Source organism: Rana temporaria, chromosome 3 (genome assembly GCF_905171775.1).
Source record: "Rana temporaria chromosome 3, aRanTem1.1, whole genome shotgun sequence".
Lineage (NCBI taxonomy): Eukaryota > Metazoa > Chordata > Amphibia > Anura > Ranidae > Rana > Rana temporaria.
The window spans coordinates 473351454-473376165 of NC_053491.1; the positions used below are offsets into that span (position 1 = coordinate 473351454).

General features: G+C 39.7%; 2 protein-coding genes across 2 annotated transcripts; both read left to right on the top strand.

The window, feature by feature from the left end:
* The first annotated feature begins 522 nt into the window (after positions 1-522).
* LOC120930676 (olfactory receptor 1468-like) lies at positions 523-1476 on the top strand. The gene has a single exon (XM_040341850.1). It carries the CDS (start codon positions 523-525, stop codon positions 1474-1476), a length of 954 nt encoding a protein of 317 aa, XP_040197784.1.
* Positions 1477-22184: 20708 nt separating this feature from the next.
* On the top strand, positions 22185-23379 carry LOC120930993 (olfactory receptor 1468-like). Its single transcript, XM_040342123.1, has one exon. The coding sequence runs from the start codon at positions 22231-22233 to the stop codon at positions 23194-23196; it is 966 nt and encodes a 321-aa protein (XP_040198057.1). The 5' UTR covers positions 22185-22230; the 3' UTR covers positions 23197-23379.
* Positions 23380-24712: the final 1333 nt, after the last annotated feature.

Sequence of the window (24712 nt, forward strand, 5' to 3'; positions counted from 1 at the left end):
CTTCATGCAGTTAGGAAGTCGTCCACTGAAAGAAAATACATCTAAAAATAATGTCCCCATATATCAATTATTATAGATCCCATGGAAATATAATTATGCATTTCATACTCCCCATAGCTCTTGTGATTTATTTTGCTTACCTATAAAAGTCACACTACTCTATGATCATAAAATTCAACACTTGCAGGGCAAATGTTTCTATATGATACTATTATTCTCAATATTATTGGTATTATTTTTACTATCCTATTCAACTATATAATATTTTACTTATTTATTTTTTATTCATAAATAGAATAGAAACCAATCAGGTTTTATAGTCAAAGCTTAATTGAACAAGCCGATGGCTACCATGCACAGCTGCACCAGATTTTGCACTCTCCAGTTTTAGCAAATCAACCCCTTTGTGTCTTTATTGCTCCTGCTGCTAAAAATGTGTGGCAATCATTTTACTATTCAAATCTAGCCATTGGTGTCTTCCTTATTTTCTTTCTTTCCTTCCTTATCTTCAATGTTAAGGTTATGGATAAAAAAAATAAGACCATAATCACTGTGATTTATCTCTTAGGGTTTCATATTCCACACACTGCAACATTTTTGGTATTCTTTGTATTTCTTCTGATTTATTGTGTGACAATATGTGGAAACCTTCTGATCATCTCACTGGTGTCCTACAGCAAATCCCTCCATTCCCCCATGTACTTCTTCCTCACCCAACTGTCTGTATCTGATATATTATTAGCAAGTGCTGTTCTTCCTAATATGCTCCATGCTATTTTGGAGGAAAATGCTGCCACCATCTCATTTTCTAATTGTATCACCCAGTTGTATTTCTTTGCTGTCTCAGAATGTTCAGAGTGTCTTTTGCTGACAGTGATGTGTTATGACAGATATTTGGCCATCTGTAAACCATTGCATTATACTCTGTTAATGAGTCATCGGTTTTGCTGGATAACAGTTATCACAAGTTGGAGTTTAAGTTTTCTCATGGCATCATTTTATAATGTAGTGATATCGACAATACAGTTTTGTGGTCCCAATATTATCGATCATTTTTTCTGTGAATTTGACCCAATTCTAAAACTGTCCTGCTCCGATACAACCATTGTTCAGCTAGTATTAACATCAACAACTGTCGTTTTTGGTTTCATCCCAGTTATTATAATCATTGTGTCGTATGTTTATATTATAGTCACCATTTTTAAAATCCCGACTATTACAGGAAGACGGAAAGTTTTCTCAACATGCAGCTCCCACCTGATTGTTGTTTCCATGTTTTATGGTACCATTCTGTTTGTGTATTTGGTACCTAGAAGAGAACAGTCATTAAACATTACTAAATTTGTGTCATTATTGTACACTGTATTTACCCCACTTATGAATCCAATTATATACAGCCTGAGGAATAAGGACTTGAAACAAGTTGTAGGTAGAATTGGCAACAATTTTTTGAAGTTGCTTTTCCATCATTATTAACCTGCCTGGCGGTATTCCCGAGTCTGACTCTGGGTTAGATTTTCCTGCTGCGAGCGGTAACCCCGAGTCAGACTGGGGCTTGCTTCGCTGGATGCACAGGGAGTGTTTACTTACCTTGTCCCTGGATCCAGCGATGCCACCGCGCTGTGTGAGCGAGCGGGACCTCGCTCGATTCACACAGCGTCCTCCTGTGCCGCCGATCTCCGTTCCCTGCGACGTTACGACGCACGGGAGCGGAGATCGGCGCCAAATTCAAAAAAGTAAACAAACACATTACATACAGTATACTGTAATCTTATAGATTATAGTACTGTATGTAAAAAAAAACACACCCCCCTTGTCCCTAGTGGTCTGCCCAGTGCCCTGCATGTTCTTTTATAAAATAAAAACGTTTCTTTCTCCCTGCAAACTGTAGATTGTCCATAGCAACCAAAAGTGTCCCTTTATGTCAAAAATAGTTTTAGATCAGCTAAAAAACAGCGATAATAAATTATAATCACTTGCAGAATTGTGCGATAGCGATTTGTGGGGAAATTCATCATAAAAAAAAAAATAATGACAGCGACAATTCTGCAACTGAGCAAATTTCAGTGATTTTGATTTGATTACATTATTGAATAATTTTTATTATAATTATATTATTATTTGTTATAATTATTTATAATTATTTATTATATTATAATTTTGTTTTTAAAAAAATGTCATACCCGGGATGCCTATTAGAATCTTGTTTGGTCAGATTTAAGTGAGTTATTTCTAAAAATTACAGACCTACAATATAAAACGCCAAATTGTTTTTTCTGAAAGAATCATACCGCCAGGGAGGTTAAATTGTACAAGTTACTTAACCACTTCAATACAGGGCACCTATACACCCTTCCTGCCCACACCAATTTTCAGCTTTCAGCGCTCTCACACTTTGAATGCCAATTACTCAGTCATGCTACACTGTACCCAAACACATTTTTATAATTTTTTTTCACACATATAGGTATTTAATCACCACTGTTTTTTTTGCAACATAAGAGAAAAAATTGTGCCGTTATAAAAAAAAAAAAAAAACACATTTGTTTTAGTTTCTATACATTTTTTTTTGCAAATAAGTAATTTTTGTTCATAAATTTGGGCCAAACTTTATACTGCTACATATCTTTGGTAAAAAAAAATAACCCAAATAAGTGTATATTATTTGGCCTGTGTGCCAGTTATACAAGTCTACAAGCTATGATGCAAATTATTAAAAAATAATCACACCTGATGCACTGACTCATTTCTTGAGACCCTGAAATGTCAGGACAGTACAAATACAACCCAAATTACCCATTTTTGGAAAATAGTCAGTCCAATGTATTTAGTAAGAGGCATGGTGAGTTTTTTGAAGTTGTAATTTTTTCCCACAATTATTTTTAAAATTAAGAAATGTTTTTCTTTTTGTTTTGTTTTTTTACACAAAATTGTCATAATAACAAGTTATTTCTCTCACACAGAATAGGCAAACTTTAAATTACACCCCAAAATACATTCAGCTACTCCTCCTGAGTATGGCGATACCACATGTGTGGGACTTTTTCACAGCCTGGCCACATACAGAGGCCCAACATGCAGGGAGTGCCGCGTACACACAATCAAATTTTCCAATGTAATAAAATCTGATTGAATTTTCCATCGGAATTCCAAAGAAGCTGACTTCCATCAGTCTTGCCTACACACTGTCAGACTAAATTCTGCCTGTTCAAAATGTGGTGACGTAAAACACTATGACGAGTGTCGTAGTGTTTTACATCAACTTACGTCTTGATTCTGAGAATGCGTGGATTTTTCTCGGATGGAATTCCACACAGACGATCAAAATATTCTATTGTTTTTTTTTTCTCATCGGAAAAATTTAAAACATGTTCTATTTTCTTACTCCGATGGAAAAAAGTCTGATGGGGCCTACACACGATCAGAATTTCCGATGAAAAAAGTCCTAACGCCCTTTCACACTTTTGAAGGCCCTGGAGCACAAGGACAATGGAATTACCCGCAAAATGACACAATTTTGGAAAGCAAACACCTGCAAAGTTCATTTTTTTCCACAAGTCTTTGGAAAACGTGGAAAGAAAATGAAAACCTATTTTTTTTTTTTTTTACAGAAAGTGGTTAATGTATAAGATATTTCTAACACGCAGGATGTACATAGAAACAATTACACCCCAAAATACATTCTGCTACTCGTCATGAGTATGGTGATACTGCATGTGGGAGACTTTTACACAGCCTAGCCACATACAGAGGCCCAACATGTCAGGCATTCTAGAGCATAAATTACACGTAAAATATCCTAACAACCTATTACACTTTTTCAAGGCCATGGAGTACCAGGACAATTGAATTGGCGTCAAAATTACCCTATTTTGGAAAGCAAACACCGTTGCAACATATATTCTATGAGGCATAATGAGTCTTTTGAACGGTTCATTTTTTTTCCCTCAAGTCATTGGAAAACATGAAAAGAAAATTAAAACAAAGTTGTCCATGTATAAGATATTTCTAACCCAAAGCATGTACACAGCAAAACTTTATTTTATAGTAATTTTAAAAACACCAATCTAATCCTTGCAGTTACAAAGAATAAACCTATATTGCAGTTGAATGATCCTACATGGCCTCATGATCATCTATTTCTCATTTCTAGAGTATAGCACATAATATTTAAGGGAAACCCCTACCACATATATTTGTTTTCTGTAGGGGGTGATTCACTATCTAAAGGCTGTCACCTAGAAGGATTTAATGGGATTATGTTCAAAAGTTGGAAATAAATCAATTGAGGTCAATGTTGTATTTCATGTCAAATCTTTTTTTTTCATTGATACATGTACCCTGGGGCAGGACCATGCATATAAGCCTTTAAAATTAGCACTTTTCATTTTTCATGTTTGTGTCCCCTAGACTAGTGGCCATCAACCCTGTCCTCAGGGCCCACTAACAGGCCAGATTTTATGTATTACCTTGGGGAGATGCAGACTAGAATACTCCAATCACTGAGCAGCAAATTATATCACCTGTGACGTATTTCAGTTATCTTGCAAACCTGGCCTGTTAGTGGGCCCTGAGCACAGGTTTGATAACCACTGCCTTAGTCTTTAACGGTGTGCGTGTGTTCGAACAAATGTTTTGCCTGCTCGCAAGTTCTGGTGCAAACCAAACCGGGGGGGGGGTGTTTGGCTCATCCTTAATGAGGAGGCTCTGATGGGCACTTATTGGCAGTACTTGTGGGCACTGATTGGCAGCACTAGTGGGAACAGATTAGCTGAACTGGTGGCCACAGATTAGCAGCAGTGTTGGACACTGTTGGGACTGCAGTGATAATCAGGACACTGATAACTAATGCCCTGATTATCAGTGTACATGTCCCTTTTTGAGAAGCCGGTTATCGGCTCTCTTCTCCTCTCTTCATGCCGTCAGTATGAGGAGAGGAGTGCCAATAACCAGGTTCTATTTACATCCGTGATCAGCTGTGATTGGAAACAGCTGATCATGTAGTAACAAGCTGCTGATTGGCTTTCTATCTCAATCTGTAATTAGCAGACATTCTGGACACTTTGATCACAGGGCGTGCCGTGAGCGGGTGCGATCATGGGAGGCCGTCATATGGCACTCTTCTAGAACTAGCTGGCCACGCTGTAGCTGTCATTCAGCTATAGTTTGGTCGGCAAGTAGTTAAAGTCCAGCATAGGGTAGTGCCAGACTGCCACGGATTTCCCCATTAGGGGTCAGACTAACTAACCAGGATTTAGTCATAGCAGCTAGGACAGACAGTGGCATTCGATACGGAAGAGAAACAGTGATCAACATGTACACTCATTCAGTGAACACGAGAGACCTTAGAAGGGCTAAATTTAGAGTCTAGGGGGACACCTGGTCTTTTCTTGAGGATGGATATAGGTTTTACTGCTAATGGACTCACTAGAGCCGTTTATTACCTAGGAAAGGAGCCTCTAAAAATTCTGAGATGCTGGGATCCCAGGGGAGTACAGTCCAATGTGGCAGGGGTTCACACAGAGACACTAGCAGGGGGTAGGTATAAATGGGGTCACATATAATCACTGGAAGAAGGCTTGAGTGAACTTTGACACAGAGCAGGAATTAATAAAGATTTTTTTTTTGTTTTACGTTTACTAATTGTTTAAAATCTGAGATACCTTTGATAGTCAGTAAGATTGTTTTAAACATAAATTTAATAAACATTCCAGAAAAAAATATCACAGCCATTGGGGCTGATTTACATGTTTATAATAATAGATGAGGTATATGTAACTCAGTATCATAAATCAATACTGGAAGCATGGCCTAAATCAGTGTTGTTAGGCAGTTATAACCAAAGGCAATAATTTGAAGTAACAACCCATAAAAACATCTTCAAAACGTTTGTTTGGCCATTTCAAATAACTGTAATTTAAACCTTGTAAAACAAAACAAATAAATAATAGACAATATTTCAGCGTTGGGATAATATATTTGTGTTGTTAAGTATTGTATAACCACAGATGTGTTAAACCAGAATGCTCATTTATACAAACATTCATAAGCAGACATTTTCTAAAGTTCCATCTATGTCAAACTCAGAAGAGTTTTCAAATCATTTTCTGAGTTGCACAGACTTTGGAAAACTTAATTAACCACTTGAGTACCAGCCTGTAATACCCTTTTCATAACATGACATTTTTCAGTGCTGTAATAGTTGACTGACAATTACTTGCTCATTCAGCACGGTACCCAAATATTTTTTTTTTCTTCTTTCAATACATTTTTATTAAAGTTATCATAGAACAAATGAAGGGCATAAGAAAATAGAGACAGAGCATACAAGGTATAACGCTTCCAACCCAAAGGCTACTCCAGACAACAGAAACCCTAACAACATGTAGAGAAATCAATAATTGTGTTGACCTGGTCTGGAAGGCTGGGTCATGGGCAAAGTGGGCCCCCCAGGGCCTCAAAATGTTAGGTCAAAGATAGGGAGGAAAGACCCCCACAAAGTAAATGTATCAAAAAATGGGTTTTGAGAGGAGGAAGTTGTATCGATACAAACTAGTAAAATAAGAGGGATAGAATAAAGCAGATGAAAGAGAAAGGAAACAAAAGGAAAAGGACAGAGAAGAGGAGGGAGGGATACACCAGTCTCCCAGCTGACACCTGGTCAAGGTACCTCATGAAACACTGGGAATCAGGGAAACGCCCACATATAAGGCCCAGGGTTCCCAAATAGCCTCAAATGTGTGTCTTGCAACGAGCTAACCAGCTTCTCTTGGGACATGATCCAGGAAATTTTCCTTTTAGAAGCTGTTAAGGAGACTTTGGGATTCGTCCAGGCCCTAGCAATAATCAATTTAGCTCCCAGCAGGATATATAAAAGGTAATTTCTGGGACTGTTTGGGAAGTTTTGAAACTGAAAAGTTGAGGTGGGCTATCAAGGGAGATCTAGGAACTGGAAACCCTGTGACCTTTCGGATTATAGAGAAGATTTTATGCCAGAAACTTCAATTTTTTGGGCATTCCCACCACATATAGAGCATAGAGCCCTGCAAGTTGCATCCACGGAAGCATAGGGGGGAAGAAGTCAGGAACATCTTAGCAAGTCTGGTGGGGACCAGATACCATTTTGTGATTACCTTAATACTGGCTTCTATGCAGGAGGTATTCAGGATCCCTTTAAAGGAGCAAAAAAAGGAATTCTTCCAGGTTTCCATCTCCCACTGTTCCAAGAGTTCTCCCTCACATGCTTCCACATATGGGAGTCTGGTGCGATTAAAGGAAATAAATCTACAGACATTCAAGATACCTCTACTCTTTTCCCACGAGGCAGCACCACACCACCATTCATATTCTGTAAAGGTCTTGGGATTAGGTTTGTTGAGCCAAAGCTTATGGAGGAAATGTGTAATTTGATGGAATCTGAATCGTTTAGAGATTGGTAAATCCAGTTTGCTGATACAATGACGTATGCCTCGTACACACGTCCGGTTTTCCCGTCGGAAAAAATTGCGATGAGAGCTTTTGGCTGGGAATTCCGACCATGTGTATGCTCCATCGCATTTTTTTCGACAGGAAAACTGGTCACGTGTACGAGGCATAAAAGTAAGCGATCCTAGTGTTGAGAACAAGTGTCCTATGCGGTACATTCCCTTGTCTAACCACCATTTGAATGACCTTATATCCATGCCAGGGGGGAAGTTAGGATTGTGGAAAATATGGTTATGGGGTTGGAACGGGGAAATTAAGGAGGGAAGATTTCTTAGGCAGTACCATAGTGAGAGGGAGTGAGATAGTGTGGGGGATAAAATAGGATGTCTAGATTGGGGGATGCACCAAACCAGGAAATCCAGGGAGTAAGTAGGGGCTGCCTGTCTTTCTATGTATACACAGACCAAATAAATATTAAATCATTTTTTTTTTTAGGTGGTGTTAATAACCACTGTTTATAATGGATATGATATTACCACGCTACCAAAGAGGAGGGAAGGGAGGGGAAGGGGTTAGGAGGGGGAGGGAAAATAAAAGGGGGAGGGGAAGAGAAAGATAGAAAGGGAATACTGCTGCAACAGGCAGCCTCGTACACACGACCGAGTTTCTCGGCAAAAAACAGCAAGAAACTTGCTGGGAGATATTTTTTTTGCCAAGGAAACTGGTCGTGTGTACATTTTCGTTGAGGAAACTGTTGAGAAACTCGACGAGCCAAAAAGAGAGCATGTTCTCTATTTCCTTGACGGGAATGGAGAAAATTGGCTTGTCGAGTTCCTCGACAGCCTAACAAGGAACTCGACGAGCAAAACGATGTGTTTCGCCCGTCGAGTTCCTCGGTCGTGTGTACGAGGCCTGAAGGTGTATCAAACCCAAAAATGTTGTAATAAATAAGAAGTGCTGCACTGTGTGATAGGGTAGATGAATTAAAGAAAATACAGTTGCTATAACTGATATGTGAACATCAAAGAAAAAATACTCGCTGATATTGGTGATACAAATGACATCCAATCAAACATACAAAGTGCTCAGTGATATTGAAGCATGCACTGCAATATAGTAGCAAAACTAAAGCAACACACATAAGTGATAATAAGAAATCGCATCATTGGTCACAAATCCATAATCTCCTGGTGAAGGTTCTAGAAATAGACGTGCCCTTTCAGCCTTTACATATGTTATTGGGCTTACCACTCCCGAAAATCTCAAAAAATCTTGGCAAACTAATGACGTTTCTTTTACTGGCAGCCAAACGTGTCATACCTCAACGCTGGAGAGCTACCTCCCCTCCCACTTTTGCACAATTTTTATCGACAGTTGCGGACATTAGAAGGATGGAACGTCTTACAGCTGTTATAGATGACTCTTTACCCAAATTCGAAGCTATCTGGGAGAGATGGGATTCTTCTGAATTTAACACGGAGCCTCATTCCACTCTACCATAGCTGCATACCCATTGCCCATATCCCCTACAGTTTTGTATAGGATGATGTCCCCCTTTTTATTTTATTGTATTTCTTTTCTCTCCCCTTCTTTCTCTACATAGGTCAGAGATTGTTGATATATACTTCTGCTCAGCAGAGCCATGATAAGTTGTTCATGTTGAACTCACCACTTATTTTAAATTTTATGGTATAACTAACTTGTATACAACCAGACTTGTCTGTGTCCTGTTATAAATGTGACTGTATATTCCTCGCATTTTTTCATCATTCAAATGTCTGGATTTTGTGATTACTTTGTCTGATTTGAAAATCTATAAATAAACAATAAAAAAAAAAAAAAAGAAATTGCATCAGTGTCCATGCATCAGTGTCCAGATGACGTCTGGTGACGTCATCTGGAGCGTCATCTGACGTCACCAGACGAAACCGGTCGAGCAGGATAGCATCCAGTCGCAAACACTCGTGAGAAATCTGTATTGATACGCCTGACTTTCATTTGTTAAATGTGAGTACCTTAACTTTTTTTGTTAAATAAACTTTTATCAACTGAATTACACTATGTGGGCACTCTCTCTCTTTTGAGCTACATACCAGACTGAACGGGTCTAAACAAGTGGAGGTTTACCAGAGAGCGACACAGGGCTAATACTGTGAAGGCCTTTCACCCCTAGAGGGTGCCTGGATCTGGTGAGTGAGGGACCCACCAGAGCATGAGAAGAGTGAACACTGCAAACTGTATTATATGAAGCACAAAGCACTTTTTTGCATGGACTGTTAAAATCAGCATCAGATATTATTCTAAATATTCAGGGCACAGAGCACTTTAATGATTTATTTATTTTTAATTAGCACAAATTTTTTATATAATTTATTTTGTTCATAGTTTAATATATGAGTCACATGTGGACCAAGTTATAGTTCTATATTGGTTAAGCACCACACCACTAATAATTGACTATTTCTACAGTATATATCTTATACATATATTTTTTTACACATTAATTAAGAGGCACCAACACCTATTACCTCACCCCCATTCACTTTTCATATTCCATCTAGTTCGAATTTTACATAGGGGCTGCCACTTAACAATTAGCACATCCTTACCAGTACCACTGTAGTACTTGAAAATATTAGATCCATAGCGCGGGTTCTACCTACCCCTCTCTTTCAACTCTACACTGATAACCTGCAAGGGCTTTTAAATATCCTCTGGAAATTTTTAGGTGCTGTAGTTTGTTGCCATTTCTCAAGTGCACGCAATTTTTAGTCATGACATATTTTATATTTTACCAATAAATTGGATATTATGTTGTGTTTGTGTGCTCTAAAATTCATTTGAGTGTCTCTTTCATGAAATGTTGCATTTGATAGGTGGCTGTGCAAGTATCATGTTACATAAAAAATTCCAACTGCAATTGCAATTGCAAAATTGCAAAAAATGCATTTCATTCTCCAAGGCCTCTGATTTCAAAATGGTAATAAAGCGATATTGTGCTAAATGCATATATAGTACATTTAATTATGTAAGTGACACAGATGATCCGTGACCGACAGCAAATCAAGAACATGTAGCGCTGTCAAACCATGACCTTAATGCTTAAAGCGAAGTTCCACCCAAAAATGGAACTTCCGTTTTTCGGAACCCTCTCCCCCTCCGGTGTCACATTTGGCACCTTTCAGGGGGTAGGGGTGCAGATACCTGTCTATGGTGCAGGTGCAATCACAGATGTAATCAATGTTTCCAAGAAAAAAATGGTATATTGTGTCAGGTTACAGCAGGTTCATGAAGCAGCTTGTGGGAAGGCAGGGGCCGATACTGTCACTAGCGAGTGATCTCAACAATGCGGCGTGATGACGCACACACAAGCGTGAAATGCATAGAAAGATTGCAGCAGAACACACCTGATACAAGAGCCTCTTGTTATATGTATACAGCTGAGACGCTGCATCTTTGAGATCACACGCTAGTGACAGGATCGGCCTCTGCCTTCCCTCAAGCTTCTTCATGAACCTGCTGTAACCTGACACAATATACAAGCCTTGTAAGTTTTAATACATCAAGACTGTATTACACTATCTCAGTCTCCTTGTGGCTCTTTTTTCTGGAGCCAATATGTTTTGCAGATTGAAAAGGAATAAGAGAGAGTGCAAATGCCTTTTGCCTAAGCTTATGAAGAGCATTATTTCACGTTTGTTGGAATGAGATTGTAAACAGTGAAAAAATATTCTTGGAAACATTGATTACATCTGTGATTACACCTGGGAGAGGTCTGATTAACCTCCCTGGCGGTATGATTCTTTCTGGTTTTGGGTGCTGAAAGCGGTACAATTATTTTGTATGAAAATTTGGCGTTTTATATTGTAGGTCTGAAATTCTTAGGAATAACTCATTTAAATCTGTCCAAACAAGAGTCTAGTAGACATCCCGGGTATGATAAGGTTTGAAACACAAAATCATAAATTATAATATAATAAATAACTATAAATAATTATAACAAATAATAATGTAATTATAATAAAAATGATTCAATAATACAATCAAATCAAAAACACTGAAACTTGCTCAGTTGCAGAATTGTCGCTGTCATTACTTTCAGTGTTTGATGACGAATTTCCCCACAAATCGCTATCACTCAATTCTGCACGTGATTGTAATTTATTATCGCTGTTTTCTAGCTGGTCTAAAACCACTTTTGATGTAAAGGGACACTTTTTGGTTGCTATGGACAATCTCAAGTTTCCAGGCATAAAAGCGCATGCAGGACACTGGGCAGACCACTAGGGACAAATGGGTGTGTGTTTATTTCATACAGTACTGTAATCTATAAGATTACAGTATACTGTATGTGTACAGTGTATTTCCTTTTTTGAATTTGGCGCAGATCTCCGCCCCATGCGTCGTAACATCGCAGGGAACGGAGCTCGGCGGCACACAGGCACTGTGTGAATCGTGCGAGGACACAGCTCGATCACACAGCGGGGAGGCATCGCAGGATGCAGGGACAAGGTAAGTAGACTCTGCCTGTGGATACTGCAATGCGATCCCGAGTCTGGATCAGGGATACCGCTAATGGTACAGGATTTCCACCCCAAGCCAGACTATGGCCTTTTAAATCCGGTGAGCGCATTTGTATGGCACTACAGATGAAGCACGTTGCACTTTTAGGAGGCACAGTGTGGGAACATTAGAAGACCCAAATTTAATACTGTTTTATACTAATTTACATGTTATAATTATCTGTTTTATATCATGGACATTGATTATATATATACATTTTGACATTATATGCACTTGTTGCGCCCTTTCGCTTTCTATTAATAGTTTTTGTTGTAGCACATCCTACAGCAAGAATGAAAACAATGCCTAAATGCATATCAGACCCACTACATCTGGTTGGCCAGGAAAATAGGAGGATTATTGTAGGGAGTGTGTGGGCAGCAGGCTTATTGTAATCTAGAAGGCCCTTTTAATAAAGGGGCCAGAGATAATACGCTTCCCCCACATGAATGAGTATGGGGTACACAATCACAAAAAGTTGTCCCTCAGAAATAATGATATCCAAATATTTGGCAAGTGCTTTATCAAAAAAAAAAAAATCCCCCCAAAAAGTCCCCTGTTGCCTGTCAATAATCATAATGCCTGCCACTGCTGACTCACCACACACACACATTTATACCAGATCCTCAATCCAAGCTTGCAGCCTAGCTAGCCAGGAAAGGAAGGAGGTAGATGTGTATCCCTCTCCTGAACCATAACAGTCAACATGCCCTCAACACGGGTCCCCTTGGGCAGAGCACCTTTTCCCAGTTTGATGAGCCTAAGGGCCTCATCCCTATGACTACTGCCAGTGGTTGTGGGGGTCATGTAAATGAGTATAAGGTGTACAGTGGTAACAAAGAGATGACCCATTACCCCCACCTATAACTGTCCTTCACAGCAAGGAGCACATGGAAGGGCAACCGCATGAAAGACAAAACCAGAAGAAATTCCCAGCTCAACTCACCAACCAGTCTGCTTACCAACCAAATTAATCTGTCAGGGCCTGGAGTTCAAAGGTTCTGAAGTGCCTTGGGTGGGAAGGAACCTTCAATCCTGTGTCTGGACTTTGTGAGACATCTGAAGCCTGTCCAAGTGCGCAGGTGTGTAGGGTCGTTATAAGCCTGGTCAGAGCTAAAGCAGTAAGAGTTGCAGTTACTGCCATTTGCCGAGAGAGACCTGTTAGCAGAGCTGTAAAATACTGCTGGAGACTGCATCCATTGTGAGGGGGATTCCTTTTCAAAGGACTGGAAAAATTGGGACAGGTATGCAGGTCTGGGAGGGCAAGAAAGCTGAGGCGGTTAGTGGGTTCAAGGGGCTGGAGGGAATCTAAAATTTTCTAGAGAGAGCAAGAGCAATCTCAAGGGGCTGAAAAGCCTATTTGGAGGCCAGGGTCAGGTACATACAGCAAGGTGCTGCAGCCAAGGCTGAAGCCTTGTACACACGACCGAGGAACTCGACGGGCAAAACACATCGTTTTCCTCGTCGAGTTCCTTGTTAGGCTGTCGAGGAACTTGACAAGGCAAGTTTCTCCATTCCCGTTGAGGAAAAAGAAGACATCTCTTTTTGGCTTGACGGGATCCTCGACAGTTTCCTCGTCAAAAAATGTACACACGACCGGTTTCCTCCGCAAAAAAAAAATCCCAGCAAGTTTCTTGCTGGTTTTTGCCGAGAAACTCAGTCATGTGTACGAGGTCTGAGAGAGCCTGAATAGCCAGTGTTCTGGGAGACCAAAGATAGCAGAGGTGGTGTTGACTAAAGAGCCAGGTGGCTCAGTGTTTTCAACCCTTATATCACAGTGGACAGTGGAGTAGTGGATAGTCAGACAGATTGGAGAGTCCCAGAGGATGGAAGAGGCTTTGGAAAAGTCCTGGATGCCAGCATGAATGGAGGTGATAAGGGAGCTAGAGAGCAGGAGGACTTGGAATGAGCAAAGAGAATGGTTTGGTTGGTATTTTGAGACAAGGTTGGTGATGTGGTTTGGGGCAGAGTTGATTTAGCCTAGAAATGGACTTTAAAATAATATAAAGTAATGCCACCATGAAGGTCCTTCTACCATGATTGTCCTTCTGCTGGAACTTTCTGTAATAGGGTGACAACATTCTGTCCTTAGACTCCAAGTGGTCATGCCAACACAGATCATACAGTCATGTTTCTCTATTGTTAGCATCAGGACACCAGACCTGAGATTTGATGTGCATCAGTTGCTGGAGTGCACGAAGATAGGAAGTGGCAGCAAAGACTTCAAGAGGTTGTCAGCATTAAGGTGTAACAAATAAGAAAAAGAAATGTTAAAAAATATTGTAATAGAAAAAAATTGCTTCTGATGCACAACTTATGCTTTCACATAACAACTCTTAATTACTTAGACCCCTTTCATACTGGGTCGTTTTGCAGGAGCTATTGCGCTAAAAATAGAGCCTGCAAACCGACCCGAAACAGCCACTGCTGTCTCTCCAGTGTGAAAGCCCCGAGGGATTATACACTGGAGCCGTGCGGTAGCAAGATGGTAAAAAAAAAGTCCTGCTAGCCGCATCTTTGGAGCGGTGAAGAAGCGGTGTGTATACCGCTCCTCCACCGCTCCTGCCAATTGAAATTAATAGGGCACCGCGGCTATACCAGCGGCAAAGTGCCTCTTTCTCGTCCGCTAGCGAGAGTAAAACCACCCCGCTAGCGGCTGAATAGCACCGCATAATTGGCGGTAAAGCGCTTAAAATATCAGTGCTTTACTGCCGACACTGCCCCCGCCCCAGTGTGAAAGGGGCCTTAGTGTTTACATCTACAGTACTTGAAAAAAAAACTTTATTGTTTTTTTTTTAGTTACCTGAAGTAACTGCCTAACAGATTAGAAGACAACAAATTATAGAGTCTACTGATGTTCCCTCCTGCTTTAATTTATACATAAGCAGGCTAAATATTTATATAAATGTGTGTCAAAAAAACAACTGCACTAAAAAAAAAAAAAAAAGCAAAACAAAAAAAAATGTTTTTATTAACGTCTATTTTAACATGAAACTGTTCCTATAGAAAAGAAAATACTCGTAAAGGAGTCAGAGCATACTTACCTAACCTCCATTATTGCATTTCTATGGTCCTCCAGTTGTTCCTCTATCCCTTCCACTCTCTGTAACACACTCTGTAACACACTCTGTATATCTCTTCTTGTTGCTCCCATTTCCCCCTTGATGGTTCTTTCTAGGCGTAATATCATTTCTGTCATGTCCATCATATCCTGCCTAGTTGGTGGGGCTTGGGAGTCTTCAGGGGAGGTATCAGAGAACAGGCTGGGTTGTTGTTGACTCTCAGGGGTCTTTAGGACTTTACTCTGACCTTTTACTACTGGGGATTGATCTTTATTTTTCTCCTTCTTTTTCCCTGAGACCTCCCCCTCAGTCTGTCCTTTATTCTTTATAGGTGTCCCAGATATACCATTTTCACTGTCTCCTTTGGGGCTATCCAATGTCCTCTCCAGACCTTCAGACACAAGATATGACCTCATTGTGCTGCGGCCTGAGCCCCCTCCCTGCGTGTTTTTTGGGGCCTTCCGCACCATTTCTGCCCTTTTGTCCAAAAAACCTGTTTATAGCGATTTTAATGAGCTGTCTGACCCTCGCGGGCTGACCAAATGTGTGACAGAGGCTAATAAAATGTGTGACAAAGACTGACAGAATGTGTGTATCTGCTCCCCCTCCTGAGCACCCCCTTCCGCTCGCTCCTAATTTTTTAGTCCTGCCGTTGGGGCGGCAGAGAGCAACAAGAAGTAAGTAGAGAAATAGTAAATAATAAATGTCCGTTTTTACCGACCATACAACCCAGCTTCCTTTATCAGCTGGAGCTGGAACTGAGACCTCAATAGACTTAGAACAATATCTCATAGGAACATTCAAGTTAAATAGGCAATAGGTTCAACAGGCAGCCTTCCACTTGCATCACTCTGTCTCTTCAAGAGCTGCTGCTTATCTCATACAGATTAGAGCCCTTATTTCAGCATAGTTTTAACAGTCCTAAGGCCACTTCAGCTCAAACAGACAGACTCTTTCTCTTTCCAACTCTCCCGGGGGCTTATGTGCGCCTGAGAGCTCTTATAATTGTGTTTCTATGAGACTTTAACCAGCCTATTTCCTTTAGCACCAGCAAGTAACCGCAATAAGACGGCAAAATATCAGTTCAGTTCAGTGGTGCAAAAGCCAGATAGCAGTTTTATTCACCTTACCGTCTCTGCGCTCTCAACTTCTCACTCACCTCCCCTCTTGTTCCTACACAGTTCAAGGCGGGCAATGGGAGGGAGACCTTCCTCCGTTTTTGTGGAGACAGAAGGGGTTGAGCGTGGTCATTCAACTTGGTCCAGCCGATCATCCTCCGAGTCCCGGGGTCCCTCGCCTCCACAACATCCCGTCTGTAGTAGGACCAAAATCAGCATCGGCGTCCTGGAGCGGCTCCCGGCGAGACCTCGTGCAGTACTCGGCTATCTCCTCCGCCTCCTCCTCCTCTTACGTCACTCCGCCTGGTATCCAATCACTGGGTACTCCGGTCACCACACACCAAGAACACAGACACACACCCTCAGTGCAGCGGTTACTCGCCGGGGATTCCCCGGCCAAACTCCAACACTCCGTACGGAGGACGCCAACCGGACCAACAGCACACACCGCACACAGGCACCTACGCCGCCAGCCTCCCCAGGTGGGTCAGTATAGACCGGGATTAGCGATGGTCTGGGGTAAATTTAGCTTCAGAGTCCCATTGTCTCGATCACCTAGAGAGGAGCATGGAGCTGCTACTGCCGCCCTGAGTCCTTACGGCGCCATGTTGTTGCTCCGCCTCACCACTTACTTACCTAACCTAATGCTGATAAATCTACTGAAGTCCCGGCGGCAAGGTCCTACAGAAGTGGGGGCAGGATGCCTGTCAAAAACAGGTACCCACCTCCACCACCCCGGAAAGGTGACAAATGTGGCACTGGAGGGGGGAGGAATCAGTCAGATAAATGGAAGTTCCACTTTTGCGTGGAATGTCGCTTTAACCCCCCTGGCGGTATTCCCGAGTCTTTCTCGGGGTGGAATTTCAGGACCAAAAGCGGTAACCCAGAGCCAGACTCAGGATCACCTTGCAGTGTCTCAGGCAGGGTTTACTTACCTTGTCCCTGGATCCTGTGATGCCTCCCTGCTGTGTAATCGAGAGGTGTCCTCCTCGCTCGATTCCCAGTGCCGAGTGCCGCCGAGCTCCGTTCCCTGCGACGTTACGATGCATGGAGGCGGAGATCGGAGCCAAGTTTAAATAAGTAAATAAACACAATACATACAGTATACTGTAATCTTATAGATTACAGTACTGTATGAAAAAAATACACACCCCTTTGTTCCTAGTGGTCTGCCCAGTGTCCTAGATGCATGTGTATGTTATAAATACTGTTCTTTCTGCCTGGAAACTGTAGATTGTCCATAGCAACCAAAAGTGGCCCTTTATGTCAAAAGTGGTTTTAGACCTGCTAAAACAGAGAGATAATAAATTAGAATCACTTGCAGAATTGAGCGATAGTGAGTTGTGGGGAAATTCATCATCAAATAATTAAAAGTAATAGCTTTTATTATTATTATATTATTTGTTATAATTATTTATATTTATTTATTATATTATAATTTATTGTATTCATGTTTCAAATAGTATTATACCTGGGATGTCTACTAGACCCTTGTTTAGACAGATTTAAAAAACATTATATATATATATATATATATATATATATATATATATATATATATATATATATATATATATATATATATATATATATATATATATATATATATATATATATATATATATATATATATATATAAAATGTGCATGCATAGCACCATACAAAAGACTCATAGGGGTTGATTCACTAAAACTGAAGAACGCAAAATCTGGTGTAGCTGTGCATGAAAGCCAATCGGCTTCTAACTTCACCTTTTCAATTAAGCCTTGACAAAAATAACTGGAAGCTGATTGGTTTATATGCAAAGCTTCACCAGATTCTGCATTCTTCAGTTTTAGTAAGTCGACCCCATAAAGTGTATAATGAAAAACAAATGACAAGCTCACAATCCAATTTAAATAGTGTTATTCACAAGGAGTAAATTCTGAAATAGTGTTTATAAACTAAAAAAAAATATTAAATTGAAATCAATACTTTTTTTCATATACTGAAGGTTTTATTTTACTGTTAATAAATATTATATACATCATGCACTGAAAGAAAATACATCTAACAATAATTTCCCCCATATACTAATTAGGAATCCCATGGAAATACCAATTAGCATTGTATATTCCCAGGATTCTTGTGTTATTTACTCGGATTACCTATAAAAGCCACAATACTCTATGAACATATAAATTCAGCATTTACAGGACAGATGTTTGTAGGTGAGCTGCATTTGTATATATTCTTCTTATTATTTTTTTCATTATTACAGGTATTTATTAAAATTACAGGTGATTAATCTACATTTTATGTTTTGTTGGTTTATTAAACGTTATTCCTATTTATTAATTTGCTTTATATATTGTTGTACAGCAGATGGGTTTTACAACAGTAAAATTCTTTGCATCTTTTCAAATTTTTATCTCTCCTTACCAGGGCAGGACTTAGGGTGGGGGGGGCCCCTGGGCTTGAGTGTTGAAGGGGCCCCCTGGAGCCAAGAATTGGGGGGGATCGAAGTTGTTGAGCGGGGGGGGGGGCGAATTGAAGTTATTGAGCGGGGGGAGCGCATTAAAGTTGTTGAGCGGGGGGGGATTTTGCAGTTGTTGAGCCTGTGCCAACAGCCGGGGCCACAGACTGTCATTAGCCCGGCTGTCGGCTTTCTTCCCTTCAGCAGCCACAGTCCTCCACACACCACTCCGGTTCCTCCTGCTTCCGTGCTGCCTCCTCTTGCAGTGCGGGAAAATTAACCCTTTTGCGGGACTGCGGGAAGAAGCTGTCTGTGCGGGAAAGTCCCACAGAATCCGTGCGTGTTGGGAGGTATGCGCAGGGCCGCCATCAGGAATTTTGGGGCCCCTTGCACAGCTTAAGGCATGGGCCCCCTGAAGCAGAGAACCTAGGGGGGTGGGGGTGCTGCCGCCTGAAATTGAGAAGCGTGGGGGCTGCCGCAAATTGAGAAGCGGGGGGCCTTTACAAAAAATAGAAGAAATAAAGAAGAAAACAAATATATATAAATATATGTAGCCATCCGGGGCCCTGGGGACCTCTGGGCCTTTTAATAAAAAGAAAAAATAAACCTCTGGGCCCTTTAATAATAAAAAAAAAAAAAACATTTATAAAAAATACATAAAAAAAGGGAGGTTGCCAAACCCGGGGGCCCTGGGGACCTCTGGGCCCCTGGGAACCTCTGGGCCTTTTAATAAAAAAATAAACAAAAATAAAAAAATAAACATTTATAAAAAAAATAAAAAAAGGGGGGGTTGCCACATGGGGCCCTGGGGACCTCTGAGCCCTTTAATAAAAAAATATATATATATATATATAAAAAAAAATGTATTTTTTTTTATAAAAAAATAAAAAAGGTGGGTTGCCATCCGGGGGCCCTGGAGACCCCTGGGCCCTTTAATAATAATAATAATAAAATATATATATATATATATATATATATATATATATATATATATATATATATATATATATATATATATATATATTTATAAAAATAAAAAATATATAAAAAAAAACATTTTTTTACAAAAAATAAATAAAAAAAAGGGGGGTTGCCGTCCGGGGCCCTGGGGGCCTCCGGGCCCCTGGGGACCTCCGGACCCCTAAAAAAAAAAAAAAATTTTTTTTTTTTTTTTTTAAAGGGGGCCCCCTATTGGGTGGGGCCCCTGGGCTTGAGCCCAGTCAAGGCCAATGGGAAGTCCGGCCCTGCTCCTTACACACTTTGAACAATATATTCCCTTTATTTGCTGCTCGAAAACATTCAGCAGTGTTTGTGAGCATTCCTAGAACATTTGTACCTACTCTTGCTTTTTTTTGCCTTCAGTGGGCTTGATTTACTAAAACTGCAGAGTAAAAAATCTGGTATAGCTGTGCATAGATACCGAGCAGCTTCCATTTTTTTTTTTGCTAAATTGAAGAAGCTGAAATTAGAAGTTGATTGGCTTTCATTGTACAGCTGAATCAGATTTTGCACTCTCTGGTTTTAGTAAATCAACTAGACATGTGCGGTTTATTTTGTTCAGAATTAGAATTCGGACAAATTAAAATTTGGGGGAAATTCAGATGTATACAAATTTCTGAATTAAAATAGTACTAAATTTAAACAAATCCGAAATAACGTAAACCAAAAAAAAATTTGATGGAATTTGAATTGTTTTTGAATCTTTTTCAAATACTTTTCAAATTCTAACTGTTTTCAAATTAAAAAGATTTTCAAATTCGAATAGTTTTTCAAATTCAAATAGTTTTTCAATTTTCAAAGAGAATAAAAAAAGAATAAAAAATTAAGGAATATAATAGAAAAAAACATACAAAATTTATTTTTATTTTTTCATCCTGTGCATGTCTACAATTAAACCCCACAAAATCCATGAAAATAAGTCTGTAAATAGAATTTCCCTTTAAAATGAACCTGACAGATTGCTAATAAAAACTGTAGTATCTAAACACGGCTTCTCTTTTTACAGTGTTAATAAATATTTCATAGGCAGAGGTAAGAGTTACCAGAGAATCACAACATATTATTATTATTATTATACAGGATTTATATAGCGCCAACAGTTTGTGCAGCGCTTTAACATAGTGAAGCAAAATGAAACAATGGTTCATGGAACGTTTTTTTGCAGTAACTAGAAGATTTATTAGGAATAGAGACACAAAATCAGCATTATCAGCTGATACCTTTGCAGTCTACACTCTATGTTGCACCCCTTGTCATCTTTAACCCTTTAACCATAACAATTTCAGCCCCGGCATGCAAACAGACTCCCAGGAATTATAGCAGTCTGCAGTTTGTTTACCTTATACTCTAAGCCAGGGGTGCTCAACCTTCTGAAGCAGCGATCTTTTCTTTCTATATAGAATAATCTTGGACTAATAGAGTTAAGGTTAGGCACATTTGACCAACAAAAATGAAAATAAAGCATTTGTTTATGTCGGATCTTTCGGCTTTCGTATTATGTGTGTTCGTTTGTTAAAACGATAACAAAAATACCTGAAATTCGGATGAAAATGCGTTTGGACGAAAACGAATGCACATGTCTACTATTTAATTTTTTGTTCAACCCAGCAGAATCTCCCTTGCTGTGCTATTGTGTTTCGACAGGGGGAACACCCCCGCCAGAACACTTTGGTCAGTGCTTTCAGCCATTGGCTGAGAGCACCTATTGGGAGCCAGACTGCAGGCCTTTTTGGTCATGAGCCCTTGACAGAAGCCAGCCTAACGGCCGGCTTCTAGGCATGTGCATTTGTTTTCGTCCGAATGCATTTTCGTCCAAATTTCTGGTATTTTCGTTATCGTTATAACGAAAAACGAAAGATCCGACATAAACAAATGCTTTATTTCTGTTTTCGTTGCGGTCGAATGTGCCTAATCTTAACTCTATTAGTCCAATATTATTCTACATAAAGAGAAAAGATTTGACATTATAGAGACATGAAGAAGATTTGACATAGAGAGAAAAGATTCGACATAGAGCGAAAAGTTCCGACATAGAGACATAAAGATTCGACATAGAGAGACAGTTTTGTTGCTCCATCAAATCTTTATTTTTTTTTAAGATTCTGTCAAATCTTTTTTTTTTTTTTTCTTAGAACATTCGACAGACACCATAAGCCTTCAATGACAGATTCGACCTTAATTATTTGCATTTTCGGACTAATGCATTTTTTTAACAAAAAAAATAAAAACGAATTTCGGGAGTAAATAAATTTATTTTTTGGACGAAAACAAAATTACGAAACAAAATAATTCAGTGTGCACATGTCTAACGGCTTCTATCGGGCTGGCTGCCATACACACTGGCCAAATCTCAGCGAGTTTTTATTGAACCAGCTGATGCCGTCCAACATTCAGCCCATGGCTTTTGTTATTAGAGGCTGTCATTATTCTGCCTTCACTGTTGCTATGCTCCATCACCTCTTCTTTCTTCTTATCTACTTTGATGTCATATTTATTTTCTTTCATTTAACTCTCCCTTTCCTGTTCTCCTCCCTATTAAAATTAAGCTCAAATCTTTTTTTCGGAACATGGAAAAAACATAAAAAAAAAACTTTTATATTCTTAGGTTATGGATGAGAAAAACAAGACCATCGTTGCTATCCACCTCTTAGGGCTTCAGACTCCACAAAGTTTAACGTTTTTTGTATTCTTTTTATTTCTTCTGTTTTATTGTATCACTATATGTGGAAATTTCCTGATCATCACTCTGGTGTCCTACAGCAAAACCCTCCATTCTCCCATGTACTTCTTCCTCTCCCAGCTCGCTGTATCAGATATGTTATTAACGACTGATATTCTTCCTTACATGCTCCATTCTGTTTTGGAAAATACCACTATCTTTTCCATCTCTAATTGTATCACCCAGTTGTATTTCTTTGGTGTCTCAATAACTTTTGAGTGTCTTTTACTGACAGTGATGTCTTATGACAGATATTTGGCCATCTGTAAGCCATTACATTATCCTTTGTTAATGAACCATCAGTTTTGTTGGATGACAATTATCACAAGTTGGAGTTTAAGTATTTTAGCAGTATTGACTTACACTTTAGACATGTCAAAATTACACTTTTGTGGTCCCAATATTATTGATCATTTTTTTTGTGATCTTGACCCAATCCTACAACTCTCCTGCTCCAGTACCAACCTTGTTCAACTATTAGTGACACTATCAACCATATTTTTTGCTGTCATCCCATTTTTTGGCATCATTATCTCATATGTATATATTATTGTCACCATTTTTGAAATCCCATCTATTACCGGCAGACAGAAAGTTTTCTCAACATGCAGCTCCCACCTGACTGTTGTCTCAATTTTTTATGGTACCTTACTTTTTGTGTATTTGATACCTAGCAGAGGACAATCATGGAACATCACAAAATTTGTGTCATTACTGTACACTGTGGTCACCCCTATGCTTAATCCAATTATATACAGCCTGAGGAATAAAGACCTGAAAAAGGTTGTTGGAAAAATTATCGACAATGTTTTGAAATTACATTTCTGTAGTCATCAAAATATGCAAAAGTTTTAAAGGCTTGTAAATTATGATCTTATAAAATATGTAATATGTACAGTTATTTATTTAAAGACAGCTAAAGAGTGGAAATCTGTGTATGTTTTGTATGCAAATGTTAAATTCCTTGTAAATGTATCTGTTTTTTTTTTCCGTAGGGCAGTGTATGTTTCTATAACAACTTATAAAAAATATATCATTTATTTGAGTTCAGCACAATTCTTGACACTTGATTGACTTTTCTTTCTTTTTTTTTTCTTTTTTCGGATGTGGAAGGAAGGAAAGCTTTCATTTTCAAACTACACTTGATGGTGGTTAAACTCTGCTGGTTTACTCAGGTTGAAAAATGTGTATAAATCTTGCGCCTGATAAATAAAAAGTATTAACCACTTAAGGACCGCCTAACACTGATATACGTCGGCAGAATGGCACGGCTGGGCACAATCACGTACCTGTACTTGATTGTTAAATGCCCAGCCGTGGGTCGGGGGCAACCCGGTCCGAAGCTCCATGACCGCGGCCGCGGAACTCGTGGACCCGATAGCCGCTGGAGTCCCGCAATTGGTCCCCAGAGCTGAAGAACGGGGAGAGCTGTGTGTAAACACAGCTTCCCCGTTCTTCACTGTTGCGGTGTCATCGACCGTGTGTTCCCTTATATAGGGAATCACAATCAATGACGTCAGACCTACAGCCACACCCCCCTACAGTTAGAAACACAGATGAGGTCACACTTAACCCCTTCAGGGCCCCCTTGTGGTTAACTCCCAAACTGCAATTGTCATTTTCACAGTAAACAATGCATTTCTAATGCATTTGTTGCTGTGAAAATGACAATGGTCCCAAAAATTTGTCTAAATTGTCCGATTTGTGTCCGCCATAATGTCACAGTCACGAAAAAAAATCGCTGATCACCGCCATTAGTAGTAAATTTTTTTTTATAAAAATGCAATAAAACTATCCCCTATTTTGTAAACGCTATAAATTTTGTGCAAACCAATCGATAAATGCTTATTGCGATTTTTTTACCAAAAATAGCTAGAAGAATACGTATCGGCCTAAACTGAGGAAAAAAAATGTTTCATATATATATATATATATATATATATATATATACTTTTTTTTTAATGTTTTTTTTATCACTTTTATTCCTATTACAAGGAATGTAAGCATCCCTTGTAATAGGAAATGTGTGTGACAAGTCCTCTTTATGGAGAGATGCGGAGTCACTAAGACCCTGCATCTCTCCTCCAGGCTGGAAAGCATGCGATTGTGAAAAAAAATTCAAAGATCTGATGCTTACTATTGCTTACTAGCCGCAATCGCGGCTTTGTTTACTTCCGGGTACCCGGACGTGACGTCACCACATCGCGCCCGGGCCACCGACGGTCATAGAGATGAACATCTCGTCACTAGTCATCTCTATGCTTCCTAGCCTGCGCCGGACGATTCTTTCTCCGGGCCCCCGATGGCACGGGAGAGCCCGGAGAAGCACTGGATGGCGGCGGGAGGGGGGTGTCCCCTCCTGCCACCTAAA

Excerpts from the sequence above, each read along its gene's own strand:
- LOC120930676 (XM_040341850.1), top strand. The coding sequence starts at position 523 with ATGGATAAAAAAAATAAGACCATAATCACTGTGATTTATCTCTTAGGG.
- LOC120930993 (XM_040342123.1), top strand. The coding sequence starts at position 22,231 with ATGGATGAGAAAAACAAGACCATCGTTGCTATCCACCTCTTAGGGCTT.